Source organism: Eulemur rufifrons, chromosome 6 (assembly GCF_041146395.1).
Source record: "Eulemur rufifrons isolate Redbay chromosome 6, OSU_ERuf_1, whole genome shotgun sequence".
NCBI classification, from domain to species: domain Eukaryota; kingdom Metazoa; phylum Chordata; class Mammalia; order Primates; family Lemuridae; genus Eulemur; species Eulemur rufifrons.
Window position 1 is genome coordinate 50397085 of NC_090988.1, and position 14810 is coordinate 50411894.

Sequence of the window (14810 nt, forward strand, 5' to 3'; positions counted from 1 at the left end):
ACTCTGGTGCTGGCAACCATGTTCACCATGTCATGGAAGAAGGCGAGGTCAGGCACCGCGCCCAGTCATGGAGCTGGCTGGAGCGGTGGCCATTAACACCAGGTCTGCTCATCACTAAAGCCTATGCTTTCCACCCTGCACTGCTGTTTTCCAAGTAAATAAAGAAGAACATATCAGGTTTCATTTCTCAGCATGTATGCTGAAACCTAAAATTCATTTATGCAGCTTTGAATCTAATAGGACATAGATTCTCACTAAACGAGACCTTCCCAGGGAACCAGTTAAGCTCAGAACTGTACAAATGACTATAAAGAACAAAAATTAGAGCTTGTAACAAAAAAAACTGAGGACAACTTGAATATAAAACAGGAACTAAACTAGAATGCCCAATACTGAACCTATAGACTAGTTGGGATCCAGTTGAGTGAAAACTGCATAGGATTAAAAACTATTACTCTTTTGGTAAAAACTGATGTGTCAGAAGCTGTTTGAGCAAAAATGTCAGGCATTTTTATGGAATTCTTAGTCTCTCATCCCTCCTGAGTTAATTACCAGAGACCCATGGAGGAATTCAGGGCTTCTAAATTATGTGCAAAACATTGTAGGTGTACTTGTGCATTTTTCAGGATAGTTCCAAGTTTTCACCAAGTTCCCATAGAGGTCTGTGACAGCCAAGGCTCCCTGCTCTCCTGGAATCCAGCCTTGCATCTCACACCAGGTGTCCATGGGATGTCATCGAGACGCAAGGAGGGACAGACACGATACTTGCTCCTGAGCATCCCACAGTCTTTCAAAAGCATTTTAGAGAATAAGTAGTATGTATAGGATTCTAGTTGTATCTGAAAGTGAGTGAAAATAATGAAATCACAGAAATAAATACACAAAGTGATGGTCACTCACCTTTTTACACACATTGACAGAAGTTGTCTTCATCCCCTTTGCAACTGAGAGCATTGAAAAGCGCTAGTGTCTGAATCCCGCCAGCATTGTTGCATGTGTCATTGCCAAACTATCATCTCCTATGAACTTGACTTTTGCCAAGTTTCTAGAATTCTGTAGATAAAATAAAACTTTAAGAAGAATCTAATTCTAAATTGGAACTATAAAGATTTTCAGGAAAAGAAGTAAGAAGAAGAAATATCAAACAGATCTAGGTCCACAGACACCAAATCTTATTGTGAAGTTAACCTGGACAAAGCAGGCTGTCATTTTAAAATGGAGCTAGGAACTCTACTGGTTTTTGTTTGTTTGTTTGTTTTGAGACAGGGTCTCTTGCTCTATGACCCAGGTTAGAGTGCAGTGGAATGATCATAGCTCACTGCAACCTCAAACTGCAGGCTCAAGCAATCCTCCCACCTCAGCCTCCTGAGTAGCTAGGATGACAGGCATGTGCCTCCATGCCTGGCTAATTTTTACGTTTTTTTGTAGAGATAGCATCTTGCTATGTTGCCCAGGTTGGTCTCAAACTCGGGGGCTCATGCGATCCTCCTGCCTTGGCTTTCCAAAGGGCTGGGATTACAGGCATGTGCCTCTACTTGGTTATTTATTTGGGTGGGCACTTATGGAATTGACTCATTCTAATGTGAGTTAAGATTCTGAAGTACTAAGAAAAGATTTTGAGCAATAGAAAACATCCCTAGAATTTGAAATAGACATTTTACAGCGTCAAATTTCTCATGTCTCAGACCTTAAGAATTCTTAAGTGACATATATTTTCTAATGAACTTAGCAAATCAGAACATAGATTTTTTGTTTTAAGAAATGAGTCATCATTTAAATACTTTGATTTTTTTATAATTTATTTTTAGAGACAGGGTCTCACTCTGTAACCCATGCTGGAGTGCAGTGGCATGATCGTAGATCACTATAACCTGGAACTACTGGGCTCAAGTGATCATCCTGCCTCAGCCTTCCAAGTAGCTAGGACTATAGCCATGCGCCACCATGCCTGGCTGATTTTTAAATTTTTTGTATAGATGGGGTCTCACTATGTTCACAGGCTGGTCTTGAATTCCTGGCCTCAAGCAGTCTTCCCACCTTGGCCTCCCCAAGTGCTGGGATTACAGGCATTAGCCACTGGATCTGGCCAATTTAAATACTTGTACAATGCCACAATTCTCTTCTTTGCTCAGATGTTCTGTCACATAAACTTCATGACTTTCTCTTTTCCCTTATCCTCCATGTGTTCCAATATAACTGCTTAAAAAATAATGTGTTCAGAGAACTTGGAACCCTCATACATTGCTGGTAGGAATGTAAAATGGTACAGCCACTGTGGAAAATAGTTCAGCAATTCCTCAAAGACTTAAACAGAGTTACTGTACAACCAGTTTCGCTCCTAGGTATATAACCAAGAGAATTACAAACAGTCCACACAAATACTTACACATGAATGTTCATAGCAGCCTTATTCATAATAGCCAAAAAATAGAAACAACCCAAATCCTTATCAACTGATAAGTGGACAAATATATATTTGTATAGTGGAGTATTATTCAGCCACGAAGAAACAGTGAAGTGCTGATACATGCTTCAACATGGATAAGCCTAGAAAATATGCTAAGGGAAAGATGCCAGTTACTAAAGAGCACATGTTATATAATTCCATTTATATAAAATGTCTAGAATAGGCAAATCCATAGAAACAGCAGATGAGTGGTTGCCAGGAGCTGGGGGTAGGGAGGAATGGAGACTACTAATAAACACAGGTTTCTTTTTAGGTGAAAAAGTATTCTGGAATTAGATAACAGTGATGGTTGTAAAAGGTTGTGAATATAACTAATAATCACTGAAATGGATGAAGTTTATGGTATATGAATTATATTTTGATGACGCTATTAAAGAAATACCCCCTAGAATTTCCTTTTACAAGAATCTACTGGTGACAGATTCTCTCAATTTTTATTTTTGTGAAAATGGCTTTATTTCATCTTCATCTTTGAAGAATGTTTTAGCTGGGCATAGGATTCTAATTTTTCAGGTTTTTTCAGCACTTTGTATTTCTTATTCTATTATCTTTTTGCTTTGTTTCTCTTGAGAAGTCCGCTGTGAGTCTAATTTTTGTTCTTTTGAAGGTAACCTGTCTTTTGTATCTGCCTGCTTTGATTCTTCCGTAGGTTGCTCATGCCATTGAGGCTAGAGGCGGGAACAGTCAGTCACAGGGTTGAATTTGTCCTTGTGGTTTCCAATTCATCTTTGCAGGTTCTAGTTTATCCTTGTTGTCCCCACTTCATACCCAACTTTTCTTCCTGACGTCCAGCCTGACTAACGCATAGTGATCTAAAGCCCAATACCAGATGTAGAGGCAGCAATCTCTCGTACAGATTTCTCTGTAAGTTCTCATAATTATGTAAAGTCTAATCCCTATAATAAATCTCTTATTCTTCATCACTCACAGTGGTTCTGCTTCTCTGAACAAACCCTTACAGACACAGAATCAATAGCAGCAGCAGTTCTAGGGGAACAGAACCTTAAGGATGGGTTTTCTAAGTTGGTTCTAGTTATCTAAAATTGATTCTCTGACTTGATTGAATTTAAAGATTTATAGCCCTGTTTCCAGTGGTAAGAGAGACAGTGGTTGTCCATGGTGTGCAGTGGTAAAAGGTACTTAAATTATCACCTACAGACACTTGAATCAAGTAACCATGGAAGCTAAGGCTTTGGTTGACCAAGTAGTTGCTTCCATAGAATATTTTAGTGAAAACAAGGAGTGTAATACACTTATGGTAGCTATTTTCAGCAGCAAAGGGATGACATTGAGAACTGTTCATATCAAAGCAGTCTCTCTGAATTCAGTGAGAATAAGATTTCTGGGTTTCAGAGCCAAGTTGTGGCACTTAATTGCTAAAGACAAGGCCAGTGTGGTTACTCTAATGGGCAGTAGAACTGACACAGTAATAATAATGGCCTGACCTGAGGAGACATTTGATGTTGGCTAGTTGATTAGTGTCCCTAAAACTGAAATAGATGGGCAGCCTACTAAAATCTTACTTAGGTTATATCTGTAGAAAATCTCTAGTTCTCATGAAGAGAAGTCTGAATTGAATCACCACAATAGAGAGTGTGGCTCCTCAGCAAATTTCTAAATTTGATCAGTCCACAGTCTCAGAAGCCCTTGAGAGAGGAAGGCCTTAAGAAAGGACCCTCCTCACAGCCAAAGTATATACTGTCAGTCTTCCTCCTAGTTTTCCTCAAGGAACCTCTGGCCATTTACCAGGGTGGCTATGCACTGGGGAAGAAGAAATACTTTTTGGGAAATTACTGGACACTGACTCTGAACTGACACAAATTCCTAGAGATCCAAAAAGCCACTGTGATTCACAAGTCAGAGTAGGGGTTTTTGTATGTGAGGCAATCAAAGGAGTTTTGGCTTGGGCCCATCTCCACAGTGAGCCTAGTGGGTCCCCAAACCACTAAGGGCTTATTTCCCTAGTTCTGGAACGCATAGTTGAAATCAACATACATACTCGGCAGGCAGAACCTTCCCACAGCAACACTTTATCATCATATAGAACTTGTATATGTGAGTGAGCTCTTGCAGGTCCTAAGGCCCCAATAAGTTGCATGGGTAGTTTTCCATTGCTGCCATAGCAAATTACCACAAATTTAGCAGTTCAAAACAATACCCATGTGCTACCTCACAGTTCTGTAGGTTATAAGTCTGGTTTACTCAGCTGGGTACTCTGCTTAGGATCTCCTAAGACTGAAATCAACTGCCAGCTGGCATGAGCTTTTACCTGGAGGCTCTGAGTGAGAATCCACTTCCAGGTTCATTCAAGTTGTTGACAGAATTCAGTTCCTTGTGGGTGTAGGACTGAAGTCCCTGCTTACATTGTTTTCAACTTCTAGAGGCCAGTGCATTCCTTAGAGACCTTCTCCATCTCAGAGCTAGCCCCAGGGTATGTGAACGCCTTCTCAGACTTCAAATTTCTCTTACTTCCCCTCTTTTCACATTTCTTTGCCTTGCTCTTCTGATTTTTAGGAGCTCATGTAATTACATTGGATTCACCCAGATAATCCAGGATAACCTCTTCATTTTATTTTATTTTATTTTTTATTTATTTATTATATTGTTAATTAAGATGTCTAGAAAACCTCCCCATTTTAAAGTCAGTTGATTAGTAACCTTAATTTCATGTGCAAAATGTCCCTTTGACATCTAACATAACATTATCACTGGTGTGACATCAGAGAACAAAGATCATGAGTGCCAGAATTCTGTACATCTATCTATATATTAATATATATATAATCTCCTATTCCTCTACCATTGAACAAAACTTGTGTCATGTGAACATAACTACTATTGTAGTTAATCTTATATATCAATACTTAAGTTAGAGGAATAAACATCACCCAGTGGTGATAAAAGAACTTGATATCTTCTTTTAAGAAAAGCGTTGGTGTATTTTCTCAGAATTCCATTCCCAGTATAAGACTGTGTTAGGATTGGTCACAAGAGAAATTTATATAACATATGAAAGAGGGAAGTGAATCAGTAGCCCTTTTTTTTTATACTCTCGAGTATTGGTGATGAGCCCCAGGCACTATGCAGCCTTCATGCGATGTCAATATCTGGTAGTTCACTTAGTTGTCCTGGAGCAGCATTTGGGCCCACATTCTCCCTGCTCCTGCTGGATTGTTTTCAGTTGCTCCAAGTCCTGGGCCAGATAAGTGCAGTGGTATGATCATAGTCCACTGTAACATTGAACTCCTGGGCTCAGGTAATCCTCCCACCTCAGCCTCCCAAGTAGCAAGGACTACAGGTCTGTGCCACCGTAACTGGCCAATTTATTTTTTATTTTTGTAGAGATGGGGTCTTGCTATATTGCCTACGCTGGTCTCAAACCAGCCTAAAGTGATCCTCCTGCCTCAGAATCCCAAAGATGTGAACCACTGTACCTGGCCTTCTTTCTAGAATTTTTAATTGGGCCACTTTTAAATAGTTCTTTGCTGAAATTTTTAATTTTTTGCAGTCTGAGCAGTTAAGGATATTTAGAAGTTTGTGTCTGATACCTCCACTATCTAGATTTCTTTAAGTTCTTTTATGTTGTCCACTGCTTCTTTTGGCATTCACTAATGTCTGATTCTTTTTGCTTTAGTTACAGACATTGTATATAAGAAATTGTATAAATAATTTGGGACCTTGAATTACATTATGTCCTCTCAGAGGAGGGCTTCTGACAGATAACCAAATCCTATTTACCTTAATCCAATTTCGCATATTTAGATGGTTCAAAGCTGGAATTCTGTCCCCCTCAAATCAGTCTATTTCCACTTTGTGCTTACTCCTAGGATATGGCTTGGAAGGTCCCAAATCAAAGTGTATGGTGTTTAGCAGATTACCTTTTTCCCTTTTTGTCCTCTTAGCCTTGTGAGGTTTATTAGGGCTTCCTGTATCTTAACCACTTCTTCTAGAGAAAAATCAGTCCAAATGCCATGCTGTCTCTGGATTTCCTTTGTTTAGATCTTGGTTCCATAGTTCTTCACTGCCTGGTAGATGTCTGATGCCTTCATTTAGATTTTTAAAAACATTTTGTTTAGCTTTTCTAGTTGTTCCCCTTAGCTAGAGAGAGCAGGATTTTTGAGAGGGTAACTGTCACTTCCCTTTGTTTCCCTCTGTGTGTTATGGAGTTAGACGTGTCTCTCCTTTCCTTGCTATGTGAAGGTTCCTAATACCTCACCACCAATGTGTCTTTTTTCCTCATCTAGAGTTACTGTCAGTTGGCAGTTAGTGACGCAGATATAAAGCATTATGTATATATTAGGGAAAGATGCAAGAAAGCTTCATTTTACAGATGTGGGAAAGCAAGGAAGGGTCCTGGAAGGTTCCTTTAAACATTACAGCATAAAATATGGATTTTAGATGAGTAGGTTCCATTGCCTAGTCTGTCCCAAGAAGACTGTCTCTGCTGAGCAAGAAGGCCTATGTTGAAAAAGGGGGTGTGATTATGCTGCTAGCGGGATGTAACACAATGGTCCAGAGCAAAAAGAAAATTGCTTAAAAATACTAAGTCATAAGAAGCCTAAATTGGACACACCTGTGTAGAGTGAGCCTACTGCATAGTCATCAGCACTGTGTATTCCCAGTTGAAAGAAGGGATGGCCAAGAAAGGAGACTTCCTTTCTCAATTCCCAGGCAGTCACATAAACTCTTTGTAGCTCTTCTCACTCCCTTTTGTCACACTACCAGCACTACGACCACCAAGACTGAGTATAGATGACTGGGATAGGAAGGAGTAGAAGAGGGGAAGAGAGAGAAGAAACCAGATCACAGTTCTTCCTTTGCTTATAGTTCACAAAATGTGGGTGGGAACCTCACCTGAGTTTGGTGAGAGGGCTTTGAAGTGAACCAAACCAATAGTAGTATTTACATGTGATTAAATATCTAAAAGAAAACTTTTTAGGTTGAAAGGGATTAAAATATCAATGATTAGAAAAAGTAGAGGTACCATTAAATGACAAACCTTAAATTTTCTTTGTTACTTGGAAAGCAAAGTCAGTATAACTATTTGGTTAGGCTATTTGATTATTTATTTGGCTGCATCTAGAGTGCTATTAAGGCCATATTTCATGTTTTTTATTTAAATTTTTTTTCATGAGCTCTCTTTGATTGTTTTGATAACCACCTGTACTTGTGTTAAAACATCCTATTTTTGTTTCATGGATGTGAGTCCTTCCTTTACTTCTTGGAAGATCTTATATTTATTTTTGTGGCTCTTTTCTGATTGTTCTATTAATTATGTTTTCTTGGTTGCAGATTCTTCTCTTTGTTGGCTTCATTGGATTCATTTGTTGACATTCCTTACATGTTTTCTGATTCCTTATTGTGAGCTCATCTGCTACAGAGGACTCTTCCCATGTCTTGATCTGGGGTGCCTCTTGCTAGTAAGGTTGCTTGCCTATTTCTTTCTTCTAGCTGTATCTATCAGCCCTTGTCCAAGGAGAATTTCCTTTCTTATTTTTAATGTAGTTATATGTTCACTAACTTAAATTTTACATCTTTAAAATGATAATTTATCCAAGTTTTATATGTAGAAAAGGTAATTTCTGTTTCTTGAAATGAAAAGTCTAAATTCTTTGATATACCTTAATACCTAAACCAAGTACAATATTGTTTCCTTTTAACAAATCATTAGCAATTTTTTCTCAAGTACTACTTTAGGAACAGATCAGGCCTTTTTTTTTTTAAAGGGCCCAACTCTTTCACAGAGAATAGAGCAATTAATATGGTAGCTGTGATTGCAATTATGTAAGGAAATGTATATGCATATAGATAATTTGCACATATGCCAAATTGGAAAGTATTAGTTTTGTTAAGACAGTGAACTTATATGGTATGATTTTTTTCTCTTCTGGTATTCCAGAATTTCTGTATTATATTGTTTTTTTTTTTTTTGAAGAGGTCATAATTTCAAAATAAATATTCCAAATAACTTTTTAAAATCCTCCCACTTATACAGACCCCATTAATGTACCCAGTTTCCTACAGGACACAATGTAAAACTCTTCAAGTAAATATCCCCAAAGCTCTCACAGATCTGTTCACAAACTGCTTCTCTTTTTATCTCTCTTCATTTTCTTATGCTACATCGTCTGGTCTTGTGCCTATCCTTGACACAGATGCTACTGATTTGTGCTGTGTTTTAAGGTTTGAAACACATCTTTTTCAGGGTTGTTTTTCTAGGAACAGGACATTGGATCTTCTGCTCTATTCTCCTTCTAAGTTTAGCTGGGATCCTGACTGCCTACTCTTCATTGCTGTTGGTGAGTAATGCTTCCCATTTCTCCCACTCCCTTCATAAGTAGCCTCTTGAGATGCTCCTGCCTGTGGTACAGTATCCAATTGGTGTTGGGAGCCCTCAGAACCTAAGATCACTCTCGTCTTAGTAGAGTTGGGGTTTACATTAGCTATTTGAATTTTAGGCACAAAGGATGGAGGTGGGGGGAAGGCCTGTGCTAAATAGAGGATGTGTCTTACCAATTTGGCCCTTTGAAAATATGGCAGAACATCCTTTTTTTATTCCCCTGTTTCATAGACTATCCTATGGTTCACTCAGAACTGTCATTTTAGATATCCACAGCTTCATATCAGCATTTCATGTCCCATCTTCTGAAAATCAGTCTTTCTGGGGCCTTATAAATTCACTCAGTTGTTAAACTTATTCTGGTGTGCAAATGCTAGTCATGTAGACCAGATACAAAGTACATTTTAGCAAAAGTCTTTTGGCTATAGTGTGACCCTGCCTCTGTTGTGTGACATAGTAGTGTTTTATGTAGTGTGAGAAATTTATGCCAGGCAACAGGAAAGTCTGTGGAAATGGAAAGCTTAATGGGAGGATGACTTTAGGCTGTTAGAGTTTTTCAGTGCCCATTTATACATAGGGCAAATGACTTTCTCTGATTTCACCATTCCTTTCTCTACTGATTTCCTCTCTGGTACAGAAGAACCCAGCCACCAAATCTGTTGCCATTTGCATTATCTTTTTCTTTCAACAAAATTTATTGATCATTATGTAAGCAAAACATTGTGATAAGTGCTGAGTATACAGAGATCAATAAAACATAAGCAGTTTCTGTTTTCATGTAGAGTACTTCATAGAGATATGAGATACAAAGTTAAAACTGTTCATTCAATGTTTAGAATCTAGTAGGGCAACTAAGTCATAGACAAAAAATAACTAACACAGGTGGAGTATTATAATTGTCATTAGAGATGCCTAAATAAAATTTTGTGGGGGTTCTGAGAAGGAAGAGGTGATTTCTAGGCAAGAGAATTAAGTAAGGCTTCTTATAAGAGGTGGCATTGGAGTGGGATCTTGAAGGGATGTTGAATTTGACATATGGATATGGGAATGGGGAAGAACATTCTGGCCTGAGGAAGCATCATGACAAAGTCAGAAAGACAGAAAAATACTGGATGTCTTGTTAAGAGGAAACGTCAGTACAGTCAGTGTCACTCTGGCAGGGGTACAGAACCTGTGGCTTTAAGGCGAAATGTGACCTTCTGGGTTCTTAAGTGCAGCTGAATTTGACCGAATCCAAATTTTACAGAACAAATCCTTTTATTAAAAGGGTTGCAGCAGAGAAAGATGAAGCTCTTCCTGCCTCCTTTGGTGCTTAAAAAAGAACAATCTTGAAATCAGAAGGCCGCAGGTTGCCCATCCCTGTGTGGGGGAAACATGGCTGGAAGGGGAGGTTTGTGACAGATTTTGGAAGGCCCAGAAAGAAAGGCTAAGACATATAGCATAAATTGGGTTTCTATTTTAGGAAAATCATTCTGGAAGTTGTGGTATGGAGGGTGCCTTATAGGCAGAAAGACCAGTTAGAAACGTTTCTTTTTAATGGGGAAAATGCAGATGAACAACGTGCCCCAGGGCAAACTCTGACCACTGAATTGTACCACTTTAATACACAATAAATATGAAATGGTATAGTTAGTTTCTAACGTGGGAATGAATTCTAGTGTCCAATAAAGCAATATATTTTAACAAACTTTCTACTCTACACTACTTCTTTTTGGATACATACAATGGCTACAATAGTGAAAAAGGAGGGAGACCTGATTTCTATTAATATTTCCTATTCTGCTTTTTAACTTTGGTTGAATCATGTAACCCTTCTGAGCCTCAGTTTCCTTTATTTCAAATAAGAATGATAATATTTAGCAAAATGGTATGTTACAGGGTTGAGTAAAGAACAAATGAAATCATATACATGAAATTATTTTTGTAAAAATGTAAGTGCCATATACATTCAAACTATCATTAATATTCTAGGCATCTGGGAACTCCAGTTTTCAGTTTCCATCTCCACACTGACTTGGTGACTGGCTAGAGTTAGATTCAAATCTAAGATTAATTGAGTATTTACCAGTGTTAACAACAGTGGTTGACAGTTGTAATAGTAGCCCTGGTTTCCCCAAGAAAGAGCTGTTGGAAGGGCTGGCGCTGACTTTTATTTTCTTACAAGTAAGTCTAAGTAATACCAGGAATAAGGTCCACCACAAGGAAAAGAAATGGGCGGGAATTCAGGAAGAGTGTCAGTGTGGAAATTGTTATGAAATCCCAGGGGAGGTAATAATGAATTCTTCCTGCAGGTGCTGATGAAAGTTACAAACAGGAGGTGACACTTGAACTGGCTTTCAAGGATCAGTGGCATGGGGAGGAAGAGCTTTCCAGGCAGAGGAACTGCCTAGCAAACCCCTAGAGGCTGAAAAGTACAGGTTTAGCAAGAAGAGAGCATAGCATAGTGTCAGATTGTGAAAGGAATTTTGAACTATAGAATAGTGCTTTGGGCAGCAACTTGGTGATTTCAAAATGACTTTTTCTTCTTTGCTTTTGCAGTTACTTGGATATTTGTTGCTTTGGGAAGGGATTGAACTATACTTGCACTGGTGTCATAAGGTAGGATATCTGAATCCTCCTAGGGGACCTTAGACCTGGACTGAACATGCTCCTTGGCACTCAGTGTTTCGTACAGAGCTGCCCTTTCTCTCGTTGCTCCCCCTTGAGAGATCTGCTCACACCATTTTAACTGCAATAATTAAATTTATAACATTTATAACTGATTTATGGAAGGGGCTAAACCCAAACTTTATTCTTTCTTACTACTACATGTTAAACTCACTCTGTGGCTTTGTTCTACCCATCCCAATAAAATCTTAGGCAAATTCCATTACTTCCTCAGTCCTTTTTAGTCACAAGAACATTCTCATTTCAGTCATTTAAAATTTTAGTTCACTGTAATAACCCAAACTCCAACTTTATTAACCTTAAAACTCCCCCCCCCCCCATTTGGGCCTGATCTGAACCTGGAAGCACTGGTGGAGAGGGCCTGGTGGTCCTTTTACCTCTCCTCCACCCGAGTGGGGCCCAGGGGAAGAGGAGGAGATAGGAGAAAAGAGCACAGTCCCACAAGGAGGGGCAAGAGACAAATCAAGGGTTGATCCCATCTGGACCAGGTAAATGCACAGTTGGCTTTTTCCCCCATGGGCTTTTTCCAGGTGTGTTTTCAGAGACCCTTTTGCCTAGAACCTTGGCTGCAACTCTCTTGGTGGAGTCAATGCCTGTCTTCTAAAATGTTTATAGCAGCCTTGGGCAGATCACTTCACTTCTCAAGGTCTTTTTCCTTATTTGTGAAATGAGAAGGTTAGACCACAGTTCCCACCCTGAGGTCCCCGGACTCACTGGGCTCTGAAAAAGTGGTAATGGAGGGAGGCAGGATAGTACCATAGTTAAGTGCATAGCTTTGCAATTGAATGGCCCTTGGGTCACCTGGGCCCTTGCCTAAGTGATCTTGGGCAAGTTCCTTAACCTTCCTAAACTTCAGTGTCTTCAACTGTAAAATTAAGAATATAATAGTACCTATCTCAGAGATCAAGCAGTTTAACATATGGTTTACAAATGAGTGCTCTGTCCTAGCACTCTGGGAGGCTGAGGTGGGAGGATTGCTTGAGGTCAGAAGTTTGAGACCACCCTGAGCAAGAGTGAGAGCCCATCTCTATTTAAAAACAGAAAAAATCAGCCAGGCGTGGTGGCTCATGTCTGTAGTCCCAGCTACTTGGGAGGCTGAGGCAGGAGGGATCGCTTGAGCCCAGGAGTTTGAGGTTGCAGTGAGCTATGATGATGCCACTGCATACTAGTCCAGGCAACAGAGTGAGACCCTGTCTCAAAAAAAAAAAAAAAATTAAACAAGATATTACTTATAATTGTATTGAGTATATAACCGAGGTATAAAGAAATGGTGAAGATTTGTACTGGGCATTGGTAAATCTGAGTGAGACATACCAAGCAATGTTGAGGGCCCAGCTGAGGATGGAGGTGATAAATTAATAATGGCATCAGACTGCCTAGCTGTGTAATTTTTTTCCAACCATGCTGTACAGCAAAGACCTAGGAGCCAAGAATGTGAATGAATGGATCCATCCAGTATTGGAGATTTGCAGGATGGTTAGATTAAAAAGATGAGGAAAGAGATAAGGTCCCTGACATTGTGAAGACACACATATAATTCCTAAGGACAGTTTTGATCCAAGCCTAGTACATAGAAGTCAGGAGATCTTTTCTATTTCCCTAGATCCTGGTTCTTGTGGTTATTCTGCTGTGCGTCTTTTTTATGTTCGTTATATGCAAATTCTGGAAAGAAAGGTGGCTGGTAGCTGGGATGTCACTGCAGGTAAGCATCATCCTGTAGCTCTAGCACTGTCTGTTCAGATGTGTCCAGCCTGACTTTTGGCTTTCTCCCAGATCTTTGCTCCTTACGTGCACCTGTGCAGTGTAACTCTGATGGTTGTCCTTTCCTGGCCTTTGGCCTTCTACATGGCCCGTTTGGAAAGAGAAGGTATGTCATGTGGGGTGGAACTTCACCTGATCCCTTTAGCTCTGGCTTTAGTTTGCATACTCCACTCAGGAAAACAGAAGCTTGAGATATAGCTGCTCTTATGCCTCTTTGAAATTCGTTTAGCTTGTTACTCAGGTATACTCCTGTGCTCTCATCCTCTACCTTACATGGCCTGTCATAGTATTTCCATGACCAAGCAGACCCTCTTCTAAAGAGGGGTTCCTTTTTTAGAAAAATAAAATTTTTCTCCATGTTTTTACTTATTGACTGGGGATGGGTGGGAGACAGTAGAGGCCATTTTAATTTTACTTGACTAGAATGCTGGTACAAGTCCCAGTTCTTTCAGTTTGTATTCCAGTGTTACTAGTTTCAGCTAATACTAGGTCCAGAGATCCCTGGTTATATCCAAGTAACTCAAAGTAATCTCCTTGGAGTCCATGTCATACCTGGGGAGTTACAACAAAAGCAAATTTCTATCTTTGCCACTGATTTCCTCTCCATTCTTTGCCTTAATATTAATGTAAACAAAAGAAAATTGAATCTGTATACTAAACTGTTTTTGAGAATGGAGTTATCTCTTCCCACCTGTACTGAGAAACCACAATAGGACCTTCTTTTCGCTAGGTCTCCCTTTTACTCTTGGTTAAATAGGGGTAACTTGTAGGGGGATGCAGGTGAGAGAAAGACTGGATTGGTAGTGGTGCTATTGTGTGTTTATGTATGTGTGTTTGTGTGTGTTGAGGGTAAATTTTAAAAAAATATTTCTGGGGCAGGACATTAAAGGGGACAATAATGAACTCTTTTCTTTTTCACTTTCCAAATTTTAGTTAGAATAAGAAGACACATGATGACACATTCCAAGAAAAAAAGACTCAAGAGGTGTAATATATTCACAAGGTTAAGAGGTTAGAGCTGGAGACCTGGATTTGAAAGTCACTGAAGTATAGGTGGTAACCTAAAAATGTACAAATGGGTAAAATCCTCAGAGGTCTAAGTATTGGGGAATGGCTGGTCATAACAGGGATTGTGGACAGGCTCTGATGGATGTGTGTGTGTGTGTGTGTGTGTGTGTGTGTGTGTGAGAGAGAGAGAGAGAGAGAGAGAGAGAGAAAGGGAAGCAAATAATATTTATTGAGTAACTATTATGAGTTAACACTGTCATAACAACTCTGTGAGGTTGATTTTGGCAGCAAGACAGCCCCATTTTACAGAAGAAAATGAAGATCCAGAGAGATTAAATAACATGTCCTTAGTCACAGAATTAGGAAGTGGCAGAGTCTAGATTTGAACTCAGATTTCTATCTTTTAGTGCCCCTTCCACTATATTGTATTGCCTTAAATATAGGGGTGTTTTAAGATGATCTTTACAGGCTTTGGGGGCTTTCTCAGAACCTCCTCCTCCTCCTGAGAAACTGCTCCTTAACATTAACACATTCTCTCTCCTTTCTTCCCTTCCCACCTCCTGCACA

The 14810-nt window shown here is 39.4% G+C and overlaps 1 protein-coding gene across 1 annotated transcript in view; it reads left to right on the forward strand.

Moving 5' to 3' along the window:
- The window catches only part of GDPD4 (glycerophosphodiester phosphodiesterase domain containing 4), a 120062-nt gene that overhangs the window by 40102 nt on the left and 65150 nt on the right, over positions 1 to 14810 (forward strand). The window contains exons 4-8 of the mRNA XM_069470484.1: positions 8673 to 8766; positions 11346 to 11405; positions 13078 to 13176; positions 13248 to 13341; positions 14169 to 14246. Of these exons, the coding sequence (XP_069326585.1) occupies positions 8673 to 8766; positions 11346 to 11405; positions 13078 to 13176; positions 13248 to 13341; positions 14169 to 14246 (425 nt within the window). The remainder of the gene's footprint in view (positions 1 to 8672; positions 8767 to 11345; positions 11406 to 13077; positions 13177 to 13247; positions 13342 to 14168; positions 14247 to 14810) is intronic.